The following is an 18423-nucleotide window of genomic DNA, read 5'->3' on the forward strand; positions in this document are numbered from 1 at the left end:
GGAGAGCCCGGACAACCTGCGGAGGAAACGTATTTCAACCGTTTATATCCGGGATCTCATTCTTTCGGTCATGACCCACAGTTCGTGACCATAGGTGAGGGCAGGAATGTAGATCAATTGATAAATAGAAAGCTTTGCCCTTTGGCGCAGCTCTCTCTTCACCACGATGAACCGGTACAGAGTCCGCATTACCGCAGACACTGCACTGATCCACCTGTCGATCTCACGTTCCATGCTACCCTCACTTGTGAACAAGATCCCAAGATATTTGAACTCCTTTACTTGGGGCAGGACCTCTTCCCTGACGCGGAGAAGGCACTCCACCCTTTTCCGACTGAGGACCATGGTCTCAGATTTGGAGGTGCTGATCTTCATCCCAGCTGCTTCACACTCTGCTGCAAACGGCTTCAGTGAGAGTTGGAGGTCACGGTCTGAATAAGCCAACAGCACCACATCATCTGCAAATAGCAGAGATGAAATGCTGAGGCTCCCAAACCGGACTCCCTCAATGCTTCGCCTGCGCCTAGAAATTCTTTCCATAAGGGTAATGAACAGAATTGGTGATAAAGGGCAGCCTTGGCGGAGTCCAACTCCCACTGGAAACTGATTCGACTGCGGACCAAACTGACATCGATGGCACAGGGACCAAACAGGGCGTTTGATACCCCGTACTCTTGAAGCATCCCCCACAGAAATCCCGAGGGACACGGTCGAACGCCTTCTCCAAGTCCACAAAACACATGTAGACTGGATGGGTGAACTCCCATGCTCCCTTGAGGACCTGCCGAGGGTTGTCCACTGTTCCATGGCCATGACGAAAACCACATTGCTCTTCCTGAATCCGAGGTTCAACTTCCAGATGGACAATCCTGTCCAGCACCTCTGAATAGACTTTACTGGGGAGGCTGAGGAGTGTGATACCTCTGTAGTTGGAACACACCCTCCAACCCCTCTTCTTGAAAAGGGGGACCACCACCCCAGTCTGCCAATCCAGGGGTGCTGTTCCCGATGTCCATGTGATGTTGCAGAGGCGTGTCAGCCAGGACAGCCTTACAACATCCACTTTAGAAACTCTGGGCAGATCTCATTCACCCCCAGTGCCTTGCCACCAAGGAGTTTTTTGACCACCTCGGAGCCTCCAGACTCTGCTTCCTCAGGGTAAGACGTGTTGGTGGAATTGAGGAGGTCCACAACATCCCGAGTCAAGGTCAGCAGCGCCCTATCCCCACTCTACACAGTGTTGATGGTGCACTGCTTTCCCCTCCTGAGACGACGGATGGTGGACCAGAATTTCCTCGAAGCCGTCCGGAAGTCGTTTTCCATAGCCTCACCTAACTCCTCCTACACCCGGGTTTTTGCCCCGGTGACCGCCAAAGCCGCACACCGCTTGGCCAGTCTGTACCTGTCAGCTGTCTCTGGAGTCACACAAGCCAAAAATGGCTGACGGCATACCCTACCTCTGGTGTCCTCCAGCGGGTTCGGGGATTGCCGCCACGACAGGCACTGACCGGGGTTAGGTCACAGGCGTGTCTAAAACTGGTCCTTGAGGGCAGCTACCCTGCATGTTTTTGAGGTTTCTGTCCTGTAGGTTAAAAAACTTGAAACCTTTTGAATACCGTATTTTCCGCATTGTAAGGTGCACCTAAAAGCCTTATTTTTTTACAAACGCTGATAATAAAGTAAGCTTTACCTGTTTCTTTTGTGTGATTACAGTTGAACAAGGTTGGTCATATTGACATTGAGTTATTATGCTATTGAGAGTTTAGAGTTATTATTTGAGTTATTATTGTTGTTACTTTGAGTATTTCTACATTTTGATTGAAAAAGTTTTAAAATATGTCATTAATTGAGGGTGCGCCTTATAGTGCGGAAAATACGGTAATTATAGCCCCATTTTGAAAGTCTTTGGAAACCACAGGGACTCGTGTAATGAATTTCAGTGTCCTGGTGCGTCTTCTTGGAAGGGCTTGTCCTCCATGGTGCTGTTTGCCAGTCAAAAGTGTTTTAATTTTTTTTTGTGATACAATGAATGAGAAATCTAATTTACTGTATTTTCCGGACTATAAGCCGCACTGGACTATAAGCCGCAGCCACATTGATTTTTACGCAAAAAGATGGTACATGGAAGTTTATAATTTTTTTAATTTTTTTTTTTGTTTTTTTGTAATTGTCTGCCAACAGCATCCTCTTTTTAACAGACTGAACTTGCCTGCATGTTTAGTCCCAACATATTTATAGAAAATGAGTCCCAACATATTTGTAGAAAATGGATAGATATTTTCAACACTAACACAATACTGTTAGTTAAATAGCAGTTCAAAATCGAAATCAAGACTTCAATAGCATTTTTTTTAATCTCCTTTTGTTTGATAGATTATTTTAGTAAACATAAAAAGACATTGCACATAATTCATATATACAATCATAAATATGCAAATAAAATCATAAATACTGAGTACTGTATGTAAAATGTACACGTCACAAATTTATCCAAAATTTTATACATACATCTCTTATTCAATTTAGAATTTTTTTTTTATTCATATATTTTTAATACTCTTTGAGCACAGCCATTGATTAACATATTTTCAGTTCTATTTCATAGTTTTTTCATAAATTGAAACCTCGAACAGATACACACATTTGCTTGCTGGTGGCTAGCAAAAAAATAAATAAAAAACAACAGATACGACGCACTAGACTATAAGCCGCAGGGCTCAAATCATGAGGAAAAAGTTGCGGCTTATAGTCCGAAAAATACAGTAATTGCGCAAATCATGTCAGCTTTTGATATGATGGAAGAAACTATTGTCTTTGTGGGAGTGAAACAACAATGAAAGTAATGCTTAATCCCCCGTTATATTTTCAGTTCTTTTGACAGCCACGCTATCTATCAGCAGAGGCGCCTTGGCCCCATTCAACAGTCCACTATTTTGGTGGTTAACGCAAACACGGGCAACCTCCTTCACGCATCTGGAAGAAATATGTAAGTCGTACTCTGACTTAACGTCATATTTAGTAAATTCATAGGTGTATATGTATATACTGTATGTATGTGTGTGTGTGTGTGTGTGTATATATATATATATATATATATATATATATATATATATATATATATATATATACACAGTGGGCCCCCGTGTTACGAACTTAATTCGTTCAGCGGCTACGCTCGTATGCACTTTGAAGGGGGTATCATTTTGTCATTCACCTGATTTTGAATGAAAAAACTGTCAAATAAAAGGAAACATACAGTAAACACACCTACGCACACATACAGTATTTTGTGTCTTTGTTTGTGTGTTGACTTGCCTGATTGAAAAAATGCCTGATTGAAAAAATGCCTGATTTTTCCTTATTTTATTCATGTCATCACTTTTTAAAGGTCAAATATTTTTTTTCAATCTTGCAGCTTTTACCTACCTCATGGAATAACAATGGACAAAGACAACAACTACTGGGTAACTGATGTGGCTCTTCATCAGGTAAGAGTGATAAAAAATTTTATATCAACAGAATGTGTGCTAATTTTAGATACGATCTACTTTATTAACTTTTATGCTTCTCAATCAAAAACATATATGATTTTATTTTATTTTTCTGAATGGGATATATTTTTCTCTCTTACATTCTTTGCACTCAGGTTTTAAAAGTGAGCAGTGATGGTGGTGACAGAACCTTGTTGACTTTGGGAGAGGCTTTCAGACCAGGAAGTGACCACAAGCATTTTTGTCAGCCCACTGATGTGGCAGTAGATTATGAAACTGGGAACATTTTTGTTTCTGATGGCTACTGTAATGCAAGGATACTGAAATTCTCTGCTGATGGCAGATACCTCTCTCAGTGGGGAGCTGGTAAGAACATGAACCAAACAGCATCAACACATCAAAATTGTAAAAGACTACTTAAAGGTTAAAACGAAATTCTATCCAAGTCATTCTGGATACAAGGTAGAAAAAAGTACAGTATTAGAACCACTTTATAAATTCAACCAATATCGACTTAATCTGATTTTGTGTCAGTTTCACGTATTTTGCTTTGATTTACAAAAAAACATATAAAAAGGCACTTTACATAAGGAACATATCTGACACCCCCCTCTTCAATTTTTATTTTTTTTATACATCAAAGAAAACCAAACCCTAAATGATCGATTACTATTGTGACAAAGACAAAGAAAGTTTGCTTAAAGTACGAAACCTGTTTTTGTGAGGTTAGCTTCAGTTTCGCCAGTGGTGACAAACATCTACTGTTATACTTGACATGTGAATAAACATTTAAACATTCAATCAAATCTCAAATAGCATATCCACCTGTTAAATACTGTATAATGTGGCCATCAGCGTTAGATCAATTTGGTAAAGTTCGAGAAACAAAAGGTGACAGAAAAGTGATGGCGTGGAAGAGATATAAAGAAAAAACTCATTTTTACAACATTATGCTAATTGTTATTCTAATGGTGGAAGACTGGTCAGCCTATCTCTGCACCTCACAGTGCAAAGGTTGTAGGTTTGGTCGGCTCCAGCCTTTCTTTGTGGAATTTGCATATTCTCCCTGTGCCTCCATGGGTTTTCTTCAAATATTCCAGTTTCTTCCCACATTCCAAAAACATGCATTGTAATTATGTTGGACATTTAAAATTGTTCTTTAAATACGTTGGACACTCAAAATTGTCCTTCGTGTTTGTGAGTGTGAGTGTTTTTTTTTTTTTTTTTGTCTTTGTGGGCCCTGTGATTGACTGGCAGCCAGTTCAGGGAGCAAACCCCGATATGCTGTTATTATGACAGATTGATGGATCTTATTCTGTTTATCTGTAATAATTGAAGTGCATTTTAACTTAACTGGTAATAGTATCACTGCTCTTCAGTAGTGTGCAGAAGGATTTGTTTTGTTCAACAGAGGATTGTGTCTATTCGTGAACATTTCAACAGTTGAAAACAGTTGAAACAGTTAGTCACTACATCAGAATGCGCAGTGTGATAATGGAAAGGCAGATTTTAAATTGGTATGCGTCACAAAAAAGACAATTTTAAACACAACAATTAGAATTGGTACCAAAAATAAGATCAGTTAAAAAAGGCTTACTGCAGTGGAAGCCAGCCGATTTCAAAGTCAAAAGTCAGTGTTTGTCTTGTGCACAGTGTAGAAACAAGTTTCTCTGTACAACTAAATTTTTACTTTTCCATGCACATGAATGTTGGAAAAATAAGTACCAAGTTAGGACAAAAACAAGGTATTTGATCACATAGTGTAATTTTCAGACTAAGTCATTCATACATTTTTTCATAGTTTGGCTAACCCTCCAACAAACGGTCAGGTGTGAGTTGTACAAATTGAAATTGGCTTGGCCTTGCAGACAAAAGCCCAGTTCAATTCTTGGGGAGACTTGTTTTGGCAGTTGGCAGATGCACTTGGTTGCAATACTGCTGTTAACTTCTTTGAGCATGTTAAAAGGTTGTCAGTTATGTACCTAAAAGTATTTTTCCCAAGCTCAAGTGGAGCTTGGCCAATACATACAGTATAGAGGCTGATAAAATAAGAATTACAAGTAGAAAAATAAAAGTTTGATATTTTAGAACATCAAATACAATGTTGGATGGTTTGGGTCTTGCTCATTTGAGGTTCAGTTGCTTTTCTTCTATGTACAATATATAGAGGAGTGATTCTAGATCTGTTTCTTAAGTAAATCACCTTGGTTGTAAATTGGAGCTAAATAAAGGAAAGCTGATATGATCATGTCACAAAATCATGTCATCTATTATATAAACCTCTCTTTAAATCGTAGAACTTGCACATTTTTAAGTTGCCCAAAACGTATCGACCCCATTGAATAAAGAGGTGTGATTCCAGAGCTGCTATTCATGTAGAGTACTCTGTTTGTAAATTGGAGCTAGACACGAGAAACTCATGTGATGATGATTGAAAATCCTGTCATCTAGGCTCATCAGACCGGAGAAGGCGTACACCATTCCAGATCCCACACAGCCTTGCATTTTTGCCTGAGAAAAATGAAGTGTGTGTGGCTGACAGGGAGAATGGACGTATCCAGTGCTTTACAGCTCAAACTGGGCAGTTTGTCAAGGAAATAAAAAAAGAAGAGTTTAGCGGCAGTGTCTATGCCATCACCTTCAGTCCGGTTGGAGGTGAGTTTGTGGAGTTGTTAGAGCATTTTTTTTTCTATTCTATTAGTTTTACAATTTCTTTGTTTTTTCAGCCGTAGTCTGCTAACTGGTATTAATTTTGGAAGTAGGAATATTTTCATGGGTAATTCTAAATGCAGAAGTGAGTGTAGACCTTCAATGCTTTTTATTTACATACTGTATTAGGTCATGTTATAGTTGCTCATGAAAACAGTGAGTGCATTCATTCAAAAAATGCAGCCTTCTAATTGTCTACCAGATTCAGATGCAAGTACTATAATTGGATATATCTCATATCACTGGTGTGGTTGGGACGATATCACCTGTCCAAATTCTTTTTTTTTTTTTTTTGCACAAATCTGTGTTTTAACTTTGACACTGGCATTAACTCCATATGTGCTACAGACAATAGATGGCTGTACATAGAACAGGAAAAATACAAAATTTGGACTCATGGCTCTAATTCTTTTGAAACTTAATACAAACTTCCGGAGTATGAGATAAGTAACAGATGAATTATCATAATGAAAATAATGTCAGTTATGGAGGCTAAGCCAGAAGGCACCTCATTCGGGTGAGGCATTTTTTTGGTTGCATAGGGTAGGTGCACCCTTTTAAATATTGGGCATGCTCGGTTTCAGTCGAGGGCACCATTTGCAGAGGTATGGCAGACTTATTAATTTTAGTCATTTACCTAATTTTGTTAGTATTTTGTCTAACGAGAGCTACTGCTGTCTGAAATGTAACATTTGTTTTGAATGTGCTTTTGTGCAGGTGAAGAGGGCATAATCTTTGCAGTTAATGGAAAATCTATGGATGGACAATCATCTCCTCCGATTGGCTTTGCAATAAATTATGCAACCAAGGACATTGTGGATACCTTCAACCCAAAGAAAAGGGTAAACACACATCATACTCTCACAAATGTACAGTTTTTATGAATTGTTTGATTTATTACTATTAGTAAATCACACTGGTCATCCAGCCATAACTAGTGATAGGCTGCTGATTGCAAAACTCTTACGTATGCGCCGCAGCTCAGAAAGCAGTTGTGTTGAATCACTGCGCCGAGGCGTGGTTTGGTCACGTGACATTTGACGTCAGACACACTTAAGTGACAAGGAAGTGCTTCTAATCAATTTATTGGTTTGTTTAAATTTGAATCCCTTGCCAGGCTTGAATGTCCACAGGGATCAGCGCCCTTATTATGTGGTGTTCATTTTAAATGTATTTCATTGACAGTAAGGGAGTTGTGACGGTTTTCAGGTTGTCGGTTAATTTTGTTTCCAGATATGTACATTGATTTTGTATTCAGACAGAAAGATAGATAATTTTATAGATATTTATAGATACTTAGATAAATCAGAAAGATAAATACATGTATATGGATATTTTATTGGTAATATTTTATTTTTGTATAGTGTTACCAATAGACCATATATCATACTATGCCCATTCCCATAATATTGTATTTAAAATAATCTCTCTCTCTCTCTCTCTCTCACGCTCTCAATATACACACTACTTCACGGATTTCACTTTCACTTTGCGCGTGTTATTTTTGGAACGTTAACCCTGCGATAAACGAGGGATTATTGTATACACAGTTTGCACATCTGCCCCAAAACTCTTAAAAAAAAAACCCAAAAAACTAGAGCTGCAAGCAGCTATAAAGGGCCCTCGCAGACCTGTGCATGTTGGGGTATGAACAGGTTGGGGTATGAACAAGGAGTATGAATGATGAAAAATTAGTTGTAGATGACTTCAGTGCAGGACTCTTACCAAATATGTAAAATTTAGACAAGGTGGGACAATGTGGGTTGAGTTACTGCAGCTTTTATTGTTACAATTTTGTGACTTTCAATGTCGAATAGGCCACACCCACTGTCGAAACAACGTACTGATTTGTGGAGGGCACAAGGTATGGCCACTGGCTTTTCAGAAAACATTTAAGGGATATCACTTCAAGGGGCTCAGCAGAGTACATAAAAACATTAAGGATTTGCTATATTTTTGCTGCCACTAGGTGGCGCTTGTACTATGATAAAAAATAGGCTTGTAGGTGTGTTTTACATTGGACTCCCATCCCATATATGAAGTTTTAAAAATATCAGATCGTCTAGGTCCAATTACAGCAACTTTTACCGTTTTGGCAAGACATTGGACTTTGAGTTGACATAGAGGCCACGCCCTTTATTGAAAAGTCATAAAAGTTGAGAATTTTAATCTTCCAATGTGTCATAGCTTTTCTGGCCATTTTTGAGTTCATTTAGTCAAACAGGCATTTCACAGTACATAAACGTATAAAAAATGAGATTTTTGTCCGCCACTGGGTGGCGCTGTAAATGATTTGAAAGTTTATCACATAGCTGTATTATAGCATGACTTTTAAAGTCCCAGGAAAGTTTCAGATGGTTTGAAGCTGTCACAGCTGAGTTATTAAGGTTTTTGTCACTCTTGGCGAAGGAAATATTAAACATAATTTGAAGCTCCACCCCCATCTTTTATGTCATGAGATCTTCACGATATTTGGACTATGTGTGCCCCTCAGTTGGATAATGATCCATGCCAAAGTTGAAGGTAATGGGGTGAATCGTTTAAGAGAAAAAGGCACTAGTTTTAGACCAGCTAATGTCTAAGAATGGGGCAAAACTGCACATTAAGAAAAATCATAACAAATTTTCTGTACATCCTAGCACATCACTTCCTTGACTTTTTTGTAGGTCTTACAGTCGTCCATTTGCCTACAAAGTTTCATAGCTGTAGGTCAAATCAAACAGGATTGACTGTAATCTTTCGACTAATGACATTTTTTGCAGCCACAAGGTGGCGCTAGCTTTAAACTGGAATATATTTTTGTTGAGAATATTTTCATCCAATGTGTGAAATTGTGAGAAGATTAGATCATCTGGGTCAAATTACAGCAGCTTTTACTGGACCGGCTTCGGAATGAAAATGGACGTAGAGGCCACGCCCATTATCGAAACTTTGTAAAATTTGGTGGAGTTCAGCAAGGCTGTCTAGAGGCTTGTCAGACATAATTTCAGCGATATTCCTTTAAAGGGCTCAGCTAAACACATAAAAACGTTTAAAAAATGCTATATTTTTGGCTGCCACTAGGTGGCGCTCGCCCTATGACAAAAAATACGTTGATAGGTGTATTCCGCATTGGAAACCCATCAAATATATGAAGTTTAGAGAAGATAAGACCATCTGGGTCCAAATGCAGCAACTTTGTTCGTTTTGGCAAGACATCGACTGACATTTTTGTTTGCCACTTGGTGGCCTTATAAGCAATTGAAGAAATTCTTAAACACATGTGTTAAGGGCTTGAGCCTTCATGTGTCTGTGAAGTTTCAGATTTTTCCAAGCTTGTAAAGCTGAGTTATAAAGGTTTGTGTCACATGTGGCGAAGTAAACCTCAAAGGCATAATATGAAGCCCCGACCCAACATATTTAATTGCGGATCGTCACGAAAATTTGATCAATTCGGCCTCCTTGTCTTATAAAACACCACAGCAAATTTGAAGTAGATTGGGTCAAGCGTTTGGGAGAAAAAAGGAGCAGTTCGGGACCTGCAAATGAGCAAAAACAGGCCAAAAGCGCACATTGAAAAATTCATAACTCTTTCTGTACATCTGAGCATATGGCTCGCGCGACTTTTTTGTAGGGCTCGAGGTCCTACATAAGGCTACAAATTTTTGTAGCTCTAGGTCAAACGGGCCGGGAGTGAGAAGCTATTTTCCACTCATCAGGCCATTTTGGAGCCAATTACAGCCACTTTTTTCATTTTTGCGAGTCATCTGACTTTGAGGTGGCGTGCAGACCACGCCCATTATTGAAAAGTCGTAACATTTTAAAACCTTAATATTCCATGTCTTAATGGTGTTCTGACCAATTTTCAGTTATTTTACTCAAACAGACTGAGCACAATACATAAAAGTGTAAAAAATGACATTTTAATCAACCACTAGGCCGCGCTAGTAGCTATTTAAAAAATATTTTTTCAAAGGTGTTAAAGACATAAGTCTTCATGTGTCTATGAAGTTTTAGATTTTTTTAGACTTGTACATAAGAGTTATTAAGGTTTTTGTCCCTCTTGGCGAAGGAAAAATTGAACACATAATTTGAAGCCACGCCCCTATCATATATGTCGGCGGATCTGCACCAAATTTTGCCCAGTTGCGCCCCTGTGTCTGATTATGGACCACAGCAAATTTGAAGGCGATTGGTTAGGGGGTTTTAGCCCTGGCATCTTTCCTCAATATGTGCTCCCTGAATCAAGTGCATTTTAGGTTACATAGGTTACATCGCTGCTCGGGCCCTAATAATAATAATAATCTGGGGAGGAACAATAGGGGACCTCGCAGTGGTCACTGCTCGGGCCCTAATAATAATCTGGGGAGGAACAATAGGGACCTCGCAGTGGTCACTGCTCGGGCCCTATAATAATAATCCGGAGAGGAACAATAGGGACCTCGCAGCGGTCGCTGCTCGGCCCCTAATAATAATGATAATAATAATAATAATAATAATAATAATAATCCAGAGAAAAACAAGAGGGCTCTCGCAGCGGTAGCTGCTCGGGCCCTAATTACACTTACTTACACTCTGTTAATTTTCACAGAGTGTCCCATACCTATGCCAGTGTAACCAAAATACAATCGGATGCCAATTTTCATGATGAACCATAAATGCTTTTCCTTGCGAGCTCCAGAGGTACGCAATAAGTGCTTCATACGTGCAGTCCACGTTCATCGTTTTATGAAATATGAAAAGGTGAAGTGATAGAGCTACATTTGCTTGCATTGTCATTGTATTCCAATTTATTACATTGATTTATGTTTACATCACACTTGTATGGTAGGATTTTGTTTACTCTTTAAAGATCATAACGTTTATTAGGTTAACAATTGTTATTGAAATAAATAAACATTCATATTTACTGATGATTGACAGACCAAACTTTTTTGTGTAATAAATCTTATATTGTTTATTTTAAATGCAGGTTAATGTAATGCTTGTTTGATTTTTTTTTAAATACTGTAATTCTAATATTTTTTTCCCTTGTGTATTTAAGTAAATTGAAAAAGTGTCAAAATAAAAAAGTTAATACATTTTCAATATAGTTTTACTATTTTGTGACCTTAAACTTCATTGAGTTTCATAATGTAAATGTTTGCTTATTTTTAATCAAATTTAGGTGCAATTACTTTTTTCAATTTTGAGGGTCATTCAGTTTTGAGGTTACCGTTCTATGTAACCTAAAATGCACTTGATTCAGGTAGCACATATTGAGGAAAGATGCCAGGGCTAAAACCCCCTAACCAAATACAGAGTAAAACTCAAAATGACATCTCCAAAGATAGATGTTACCAATATTGATATAGTAACTTTAAAGGGACACTGTGTAAGATTTATATCGTTTTTAATTAAAAAGGAATAAATGAAATGATTGTAAATTTGAAAAAACTTGCAAATAAATGTGCTCTTAATGACCAACAGTATGTTTTAAATATAATCGTAGGTCTAGTTATCATTAAATTAAATTACATGGGGGGTGGCACTTCTCTAGAGGCTGCCATGTTTGGTATAGCTGAGGACAATGGTAAATGCAGCAATTGCAGCACCTTCTGCTGTCCGTAATGAAAAACGCTCAAAATCTTACACAGTGTCCCTTTAATTTAAATGCAGCCAATTAATAGTCTATTTCAGACCCATGTTGATATCGTTTTATGTTTATATTTAAACAAATTTTCAGGAGTTTGAAATGCCTCATGACATTGCTGTAACCAAAAACGGTAGCATCTTTGTGGGGGATGCAATCAGCAAGACAGTTTTCAAGTTTACAGCTGAGAGTAAGTACTGCTCGATTTACCACGACACTACTTTTTTTGCAGATCTTGAAATTGTAAGTTCTCCCATAGATTTATGAAGTTTTTTGTTACCATTATTTCATTTATATCCTTTTCCAGAGGCACATCGTTCAGTTAAAAAGGCTGGCATTGAAGTTCAAGAAATTGAAGGTAAATTCGCAAATGCATATTTATGCATGTCTGCATCTTGTTACATTACACCCACAAATGCAAACATACTGCACACAAAGCTCACATGATGAAAACAGTATGTGCGAAAGCGCTTACAAAGAGACAAAACGTAAGGTTATCCAGCCCTCCAAGACCAGGATTGCTGACCCCTGCTTTAACCCCTGGGTGTCCGGGGATTTTTCACTAACCGGGCCTTATTATCACCCAACTTGGGCTGACTTTCAAAGGGTCATAACATTTTACTTTTCATCTTTGTGTTTGAGTTTCATAAGGGAGACGGGAACTCCTACAAGACACACAAGTGTCTCATGGCGCGACCATTGACCAATGAGGGCAGGAGTCGTACTCTTCTCCTGCCTGGGCATTGTATCTACTCCTGCCCTCGTTGGGCCGGTCCCCATTAACCACGAAAAATGAGGGATTACTGTTCAGTGGACCCCCGCCATAAGAAATTAATCCTTTCCGGAGTTAGGATCACGAGGCAAAATCATTGTATGGTAATATGGCAATAGAAACCTATGGTAATTAGCTAATGCATAAAAAAAACCCAGGCAAAAACATCAAAATTGTATATACATATTAAAAATTGGTAACAAAATAGTGCTACTTATATAAAATCTTATACTCGTGTACAATTAAATATCATAAATAAAAAGTATATAAATGATTTATTTACCTTTGAGTGACGTCACTTGAGCTTGTTATGCAAATATTCCCGAGCGAGGGTAGCCTAACCTAGCTAGCCTAGCCTTCTTCGTATTTCTTGATAATCTCCTGCTTCGTTTCCATAGTAATCACCTTCTTACTTCTCCTTTTAACATCACTAGCAATCTTGGGACATGTGGCTAACCAATTAAAGTTTTAATTAAGAACTAAAATGCACAATAAATACGATGTTATAAGCACTCACACTAGGATCAAGTCTTTATCATGTCGGCATCTTAGTGACACCATCTTAGTGACACAGTGACGCCGACCAATAGCAGACTAGCATCTTAGTGACGCGTTGCAGCACAGGCAGTTTGACGGGAGCAGAAAATAAGACCATTATCTAAAAATGCCTGAAGATAGAAGCAAAATAACAAACACACCTAAGGTCATGACAGTTGTTGATGTGGTAAAGCGGGAAAAATGCTGTAAAGAGCAGACAAAAAAACGGTGCAGTCTACGTCATAAAGTTAAAAAAAAAAAACGCAAAGCAGGAACATTGTAAACCAGGGTCCACAGAATTAAAAAAAAAAAAAGCTATTCCATTTTCGGTTTTTATGAACTTTGCTTCTTTCTCATTTTCATTTGTTGCTGCGTAGAAATTGAGACAATTATTCAAACCAAGGTGACACCAGAGCTCAACGTGTCAAAGGTCGCAAAGGCCTCAGCCATTGAGAAAAAGCCCTATTTGGATCAACACCTGAAACCACAAGATGATGAGAAGAAAAAGACTGCTTCCCATCCAACCAAAGGGCAAGGTCTCCTACCGGTGGTCGTCACTATGCTCTTGCTCATCCCTCTTCTGCTGGTCATCTCCATAGGAGTCTTCATCTGCTGGAGAAAAAACAGTAAGTATTGCAAAAAAAATACTGGATTATGTTTGGTCTAACTTTTCTTTGAATAACAGTAACACTGGTGGTTATAAAGGCAGCAAATGTATGGATTGGATTTTCCATCTCTTAGAAGCACTTCATCACTAAATTATCAAATTACACTAAGGGCCGAATTCATAAAGAAAAAATAAAATTGAGCAGGCTGACAGCACCTTTGATTTTGAATTATCTTCAGTTTAAGACCAAGGCCATTTTTTCTCATTTAGGAAACGATAGCAAAAACAAAATATTATTATAAGAACGGACTTACTCATAAGCATTGTTTTAAACATTTACAGCACATTTTCCTGTAATTTAAAATTATGTTTTCTTAAATCTAATGCATTGCGGTCATTGCCATAATAAATAAAGTCATGAAATATTTTTGAGATTGTTTTAAATTTACATGGTTGTAATTTTAGTCATGAGAAAATATTCCTTACAATGTTACAATACATTAGGACAGTTTGCTTAAACCCTGGGTCATACAGATTTCTTCTGTTGGTGCAGCTCAGTGGTAGAGTGGGTACCTGCCTACCAAGTGAAAGTTGGTTCGATCCCAACACCAGTGTGACACTGTCAAAGTGTCCTTGAACATGACACTGGATACCTAGTTGCTCCAGATATTGTAAATCGCCATGAGTACCAAACTAGAAAAGTGCTATGTAAATGCAAGTCCATTTAAAATAATAAATAAATTTGACCTTATATTGAGAACTATTTACTTCAATTTAAATAACTTTTTCTTGTTTTGAGTCCAGCATTATTTAAAAATATTCTGAGTGAGTCAGACTCACGGCAGTTGGATAAATCTACAAACGTGTGAATCTGGCCCTAATGGGTTCATGTAGCAGACACAAACTGCTTTGCTATCTTGTTGCTTTCACTCAGACCTAATTTGTCTCTGTCTGCAGACCGGCATGAGGTGAAAACTGTGCCCACTGCTGTTGGAGGAATTTGGGGAAAAATTAGTGGTAAGTAATTTCTCTTCAGTTGGCCCAATCCAAAAATAAAAATGCCCAGAACGCCTTTGTTAGATATTTTTAAAGACATAATTATTGCTACGGTGTATAATGTGATATTTATTTGTCATTGAATTTGATCGCTGTGTACCTGTTTATCTGTGTTTAGGTAAAGCCGTCGGCAGCCTGAACCTGGGAAACTTCTTTGCTTCCCATAAGGGTTACAGTCGTCAGGGCTTTGACCAACTGAGCACAGAAGGCAGCGACCAGGAAAGAAATGACGAGGAGAGCAGCGAGTCTGAGAATGAGGAGTACTCTGCTGGCCCCCCGCAGCCTCCGTCATCCTCTTAGAAGAGTTGGAGGCGAGCGCAAATCTTCTGCTTACATTGCCATTCATCATCATGTAACTCTTGTGTTAGATGCCTTATTGTTTTATACTTAAATATGGATTGTACAAACAATTTGTTTGCTGTAATATTTTTTTTTTTTATTTAATATGCCAATGTTCTTAAAACAGCCTTGGATTCGCAACTCAAAGTATAGTGCGATTGTTTCCCATTTAAGTTGATCTTTATTTTATTTAATTTTTGTTAATTTAAGGTGAGTTGTTTTTCAAGTTTCCATATGTTTTTCATTGAATTCTTTGACACGTTTGACATGCTATGCAAGCATTACAACCAGCATGAGCATTTAAAGATAAAGTGCGGCCAGTAAAAATGATCTCAATTGGTTGAAGGGAGTGTGGTTTAGATCAGTGGTCCCCAACCTTTTGATCACCGCGGCCCGGTCAACGCCTTAGATTTAGGGGAGGAGGGGGGAGGGGAGGAGGGGGGAGGAGGGGGGGGTCGAGCTTGCTTTGCACTTTACGGTAGATACGGAAAGAAGAGCATTGCTGAGAACTTTCACTTTTCTGGGATGTGACAGAGCCAATATTTTCACTGACAGCAACTTTATTCTTTGCAGCAATACTCGCTTGCCAAAAAATAATAGTTTCAATGTCGCAATCGAGTGGCCGAGACCGTGCTAAATATTGTGCTGACAATGCTGCGCTATCGTTAGCTTAGCACAGTAACTACGGTTCAACAGCTGTTAAGTGAAGCAAACGCTGCATATACCAGTTGTCCCAAGTTCTCGCGTCCGCCTTTCGACAAGCCAGGTGAGGGCTCTTGCTTGGCTCTGTTTCATATTGAAAGCTCAGCTGGCCGTGTTGGATCGCTCCCGGTGACCGCAAAGCGGCCGCCATGATTCATTCCTGCCCCCTTTGAGAGCCGTTGAATGTTCCCGAAGTTGATTGGCTGTGGCGACTAGAAACTAGGCGACTAGGAAATCAAAAATAACTTCACTCGAAAGGCGCCTCTCGTCACCGCGCACGGCCATTTGCGTCGCTCCATTCGCGTCCATCGCGTCGCCCGACGTGCATTCGCGCCCAGTCACACGAACTCCATTGACTACAATACAAAACGCTCCGCTTGTTCGCCTCGTTCGCGTTCGGTGCCCGCGTACCATTAAACTAAATCATCTCCAGAACATTTCTTGTGCAGCCCACGCGGCCCGGTACCGGTCTGCGGACCAGGGGTTGGGGACCACTGGTTTAGATGCCACAGCAGTGAAATTGCTAAGTGGTGGTTGTTGTGCTTCTTCCGTAAATATGAAGATCAATAAGAGAATACTCCTGTTTTGTAAATTCATTTTTCCCTGTTGTTTTTGGCTCATTTCACATTCTAGGTTGGCTTATTTTAATGTTCTTCAATTTGTGATGTTAGACATGATGTTATGATATATCCATGCCCTTTCATGGGATTTGGGCTAGTAAGCATGATTACTACAGAAATGGCTCACAAATTTATATTTTAATTTAATGTTACATTAGTTTAACAGCAAAATTCATTTTTCCATTCATTTATATCATTTGTGTTATAATTATTCATCTTTTGTCCTTAGTTTGACTCGATTCCAATGTTGTGCCTTTTCATATTTTGCCTTTTGTCATCTGCCATCACAAAATTACAAAAATTCCAAAACCATGAAAAAATTTGCTGCTGCTATTATAGCTTGTACTCTCGTACTGAATATTCTTCCGTCACTATCAGTGGTATATTTACTCAAATGTTTTGTTTTGTGGGAATGTAAAATGGTCAGTCCGACTGGTAAACAGTCAAGTTTATATCACCGTCTTCAGGATTATATCACGCTCATTATTTACGCAACAGGCCATTAGTCCATTTTCTTTATCGCCAATTCACTAGTCATGAGCGAGCTGAAAACTGTTCCAGCTGATTGGGTGAGAACCAGAGGTGCATCCTCAACTGCTGGCCAGCCACATTTAAAGGGCACATTTACTCAGTAATCAACAGTATAATGCAGTGGTCCCCAACCACCGGTCCGCGCCTCCGTACCAGTCCATGGATCAACTGTTGCTGGGCCGCACCCGAAAAAATGTTGTTTTGGAACTGATTAAGTTTATCCTTGCAGTTCATTAATTTGTCCTTTGTTTGGCTTCATCTTTGTTTTTGGGTGCCGCCTTTGGCTGCTTTTGATGTTACATTTTGTTGAGAGGAAGGACATTGTCGCTTGAGTTAAGAGCAGTCACTGTTGGTGACACACACGTTGTTCTTTCTTTCTGTGAAATCTGGCCCACAACGTCTGTAAATTGTACTTTCTTTGTAAGAATGTTGCCCAAAACTGTTTGTTTGTTGATCCAACAACATGTGACTGTGGATTACATCTTAGCTTCATGCTGCCTTGTATGCATTTAACTCGTTAGCGATTTTCGTTTGTGCCAGGTATTTCCCTTTGGTATATGTTATGCTTTGTATTGCATTGAATAGCATTTGTAGTTCAGTTATGACATTGGTTTAATGTAATTGTGTAATGTAATTGTGTACATTTTGAGGCCCGCCCCCCCATCCGCAGTATAAATCTCAAGCGTTGACCCGTCCGTGGTGATAAAAAGGTTGGGGACCACTAGCATAATGTATCTTATGGCAATGTGAGAGAGAGAATGTGTTCAAACACAACGCAAAAAAATAGCTTGACTAAATTTTAGTGCTAAATTTACCTTCTAAATTTTTCTGCTTGTACAGAAACCACTAATTTGCTCAGACAAAACAAAAAGGGGAAACATTTTTCAACATTGACTTGTCACAAGTACTCATCTTGTGGTTATATTTGAACAGATGTGTATATTTGGAATTTTGTGTGAAATTAAATAAATACTTTGTCACACAATGAACATAAACGGTATGCCTTTTAAAATCTGAAATGTAATTAGAAGGTTGGAATATTTACTTAAATGCATTGGCATGAGATTCATATTGGGACCTTAACATACACCTACACATACACACGTGCCACCTGGCAAATGGTTGTTTTCTCAGTGTTCCACTTGCGTCCTTTCACCTAGTAACTGCTTCATTTGTCATTTGAATGATTAATGTATCAAAAGCATGCCATAGAAATAGAATGTTGCAGTTACATGTAAACTGTGAACTGATATTTATTGTGACACTGGTTTTGCTGCAAAGGTACTATTTTAGTAAAATGTTATTTGTGTAATAAAGTGTTTGCAAAGCATCTTGGTCTCCTGGATGTTTGGATGTCTTCATTTTTTTTTTTGTTTGTTTTTATTTTGTTTGTCAAGCCTGCACAACAGCCTTTAATCATACACATTGCATTTCTTCACTTTGTTTGG

At 38.7% G+C, this 18423-nt stretch overlaps 2 protein-coding genes across 4 annotated transcripts in view; one reads left to right on the forward strand and one right to left on the reverse strand.

Moving 5' to 3' along the window:
- The window catches only part of pam (peptidylglycine alpha-amidating monooxygenase), a 41348-nt gene extending 25812 nt beyond the window's left edge, over positions 1-15536 (forward strand). For both annotated transcript variants that reach the window (XM_088434710.1, XM_088434711.1), the window contains 10 exons: positions 2870-2986; positions 3416-3488; positions 3647-3857; positions 5943-6146; positions 6918-7042; positions 11905-12001; positions 12119-12169; positions 13498-13746; positions 14685-14744; positions 14902-15536. In XM_088434710.1, the coding sequence (XP_088290836.1) occupies positions 2870-2986; positions 3416-3488; positions 3647-3857; positions 5943-6146; positions 6918-7042; positions 11905-12001; positions 12119-12169; positions 13498-13746; positions 14685-14744; positions 14902-15083 (1369 nt within the window). In that variant the 3' untranslated portion in view covers positions 15084-15536. The remainder of the gene's footprint in view (positions 1-2869; positions 2987-3415; positions 3489-3646; positions 3858-5942; positions 6147-6917; positions 7043-11904; positions 12002-12118; positions 12170-13497; positions 13747-14684; positions 14745-14901) is intronic.
- Positions 1-16010, reverse strand: part of pomk (protein O-mannose kinase) — a 49464-nt gene extending 33454 nt beyond the window's left edge. The window contains exons 1-2 of one of the 2 annotated variants that reach the window (XM_088434714.1): positions 15848-16010; positions 13666-13729 (exon numbers count right to left, since the gene is read on the reverse strand). The gene's annotated coding sequence lies outside the window, so the exon portion shown is untranslated. Of the gene's footprint in view, positions 1-13665; positions 13733-15847 lie in introns of both variants that reach the window. The other variant, XM_088434713.1, reaches the window with a different exon arrangement.
- Positions 16011-18423: the final 2413 nt, after the last annotated feature.

Source organism: Hippichthys cyanospilos, chromosome 15 (genome assembly GCF_059441005.1).
Source record: "Hippichthys cyanospilos isolate Australia breed blue-spotted pipefish chromosome 15, RoL_Hcya_1.0, whole genome shotgun sequence".
Lineage (NCBI taxonomy): Eukaryota > Metazoa > Chordata > Actinopteri > Syngnathiformes > Syngnathidae > Hippichthys > Hippichthys cyanospilos.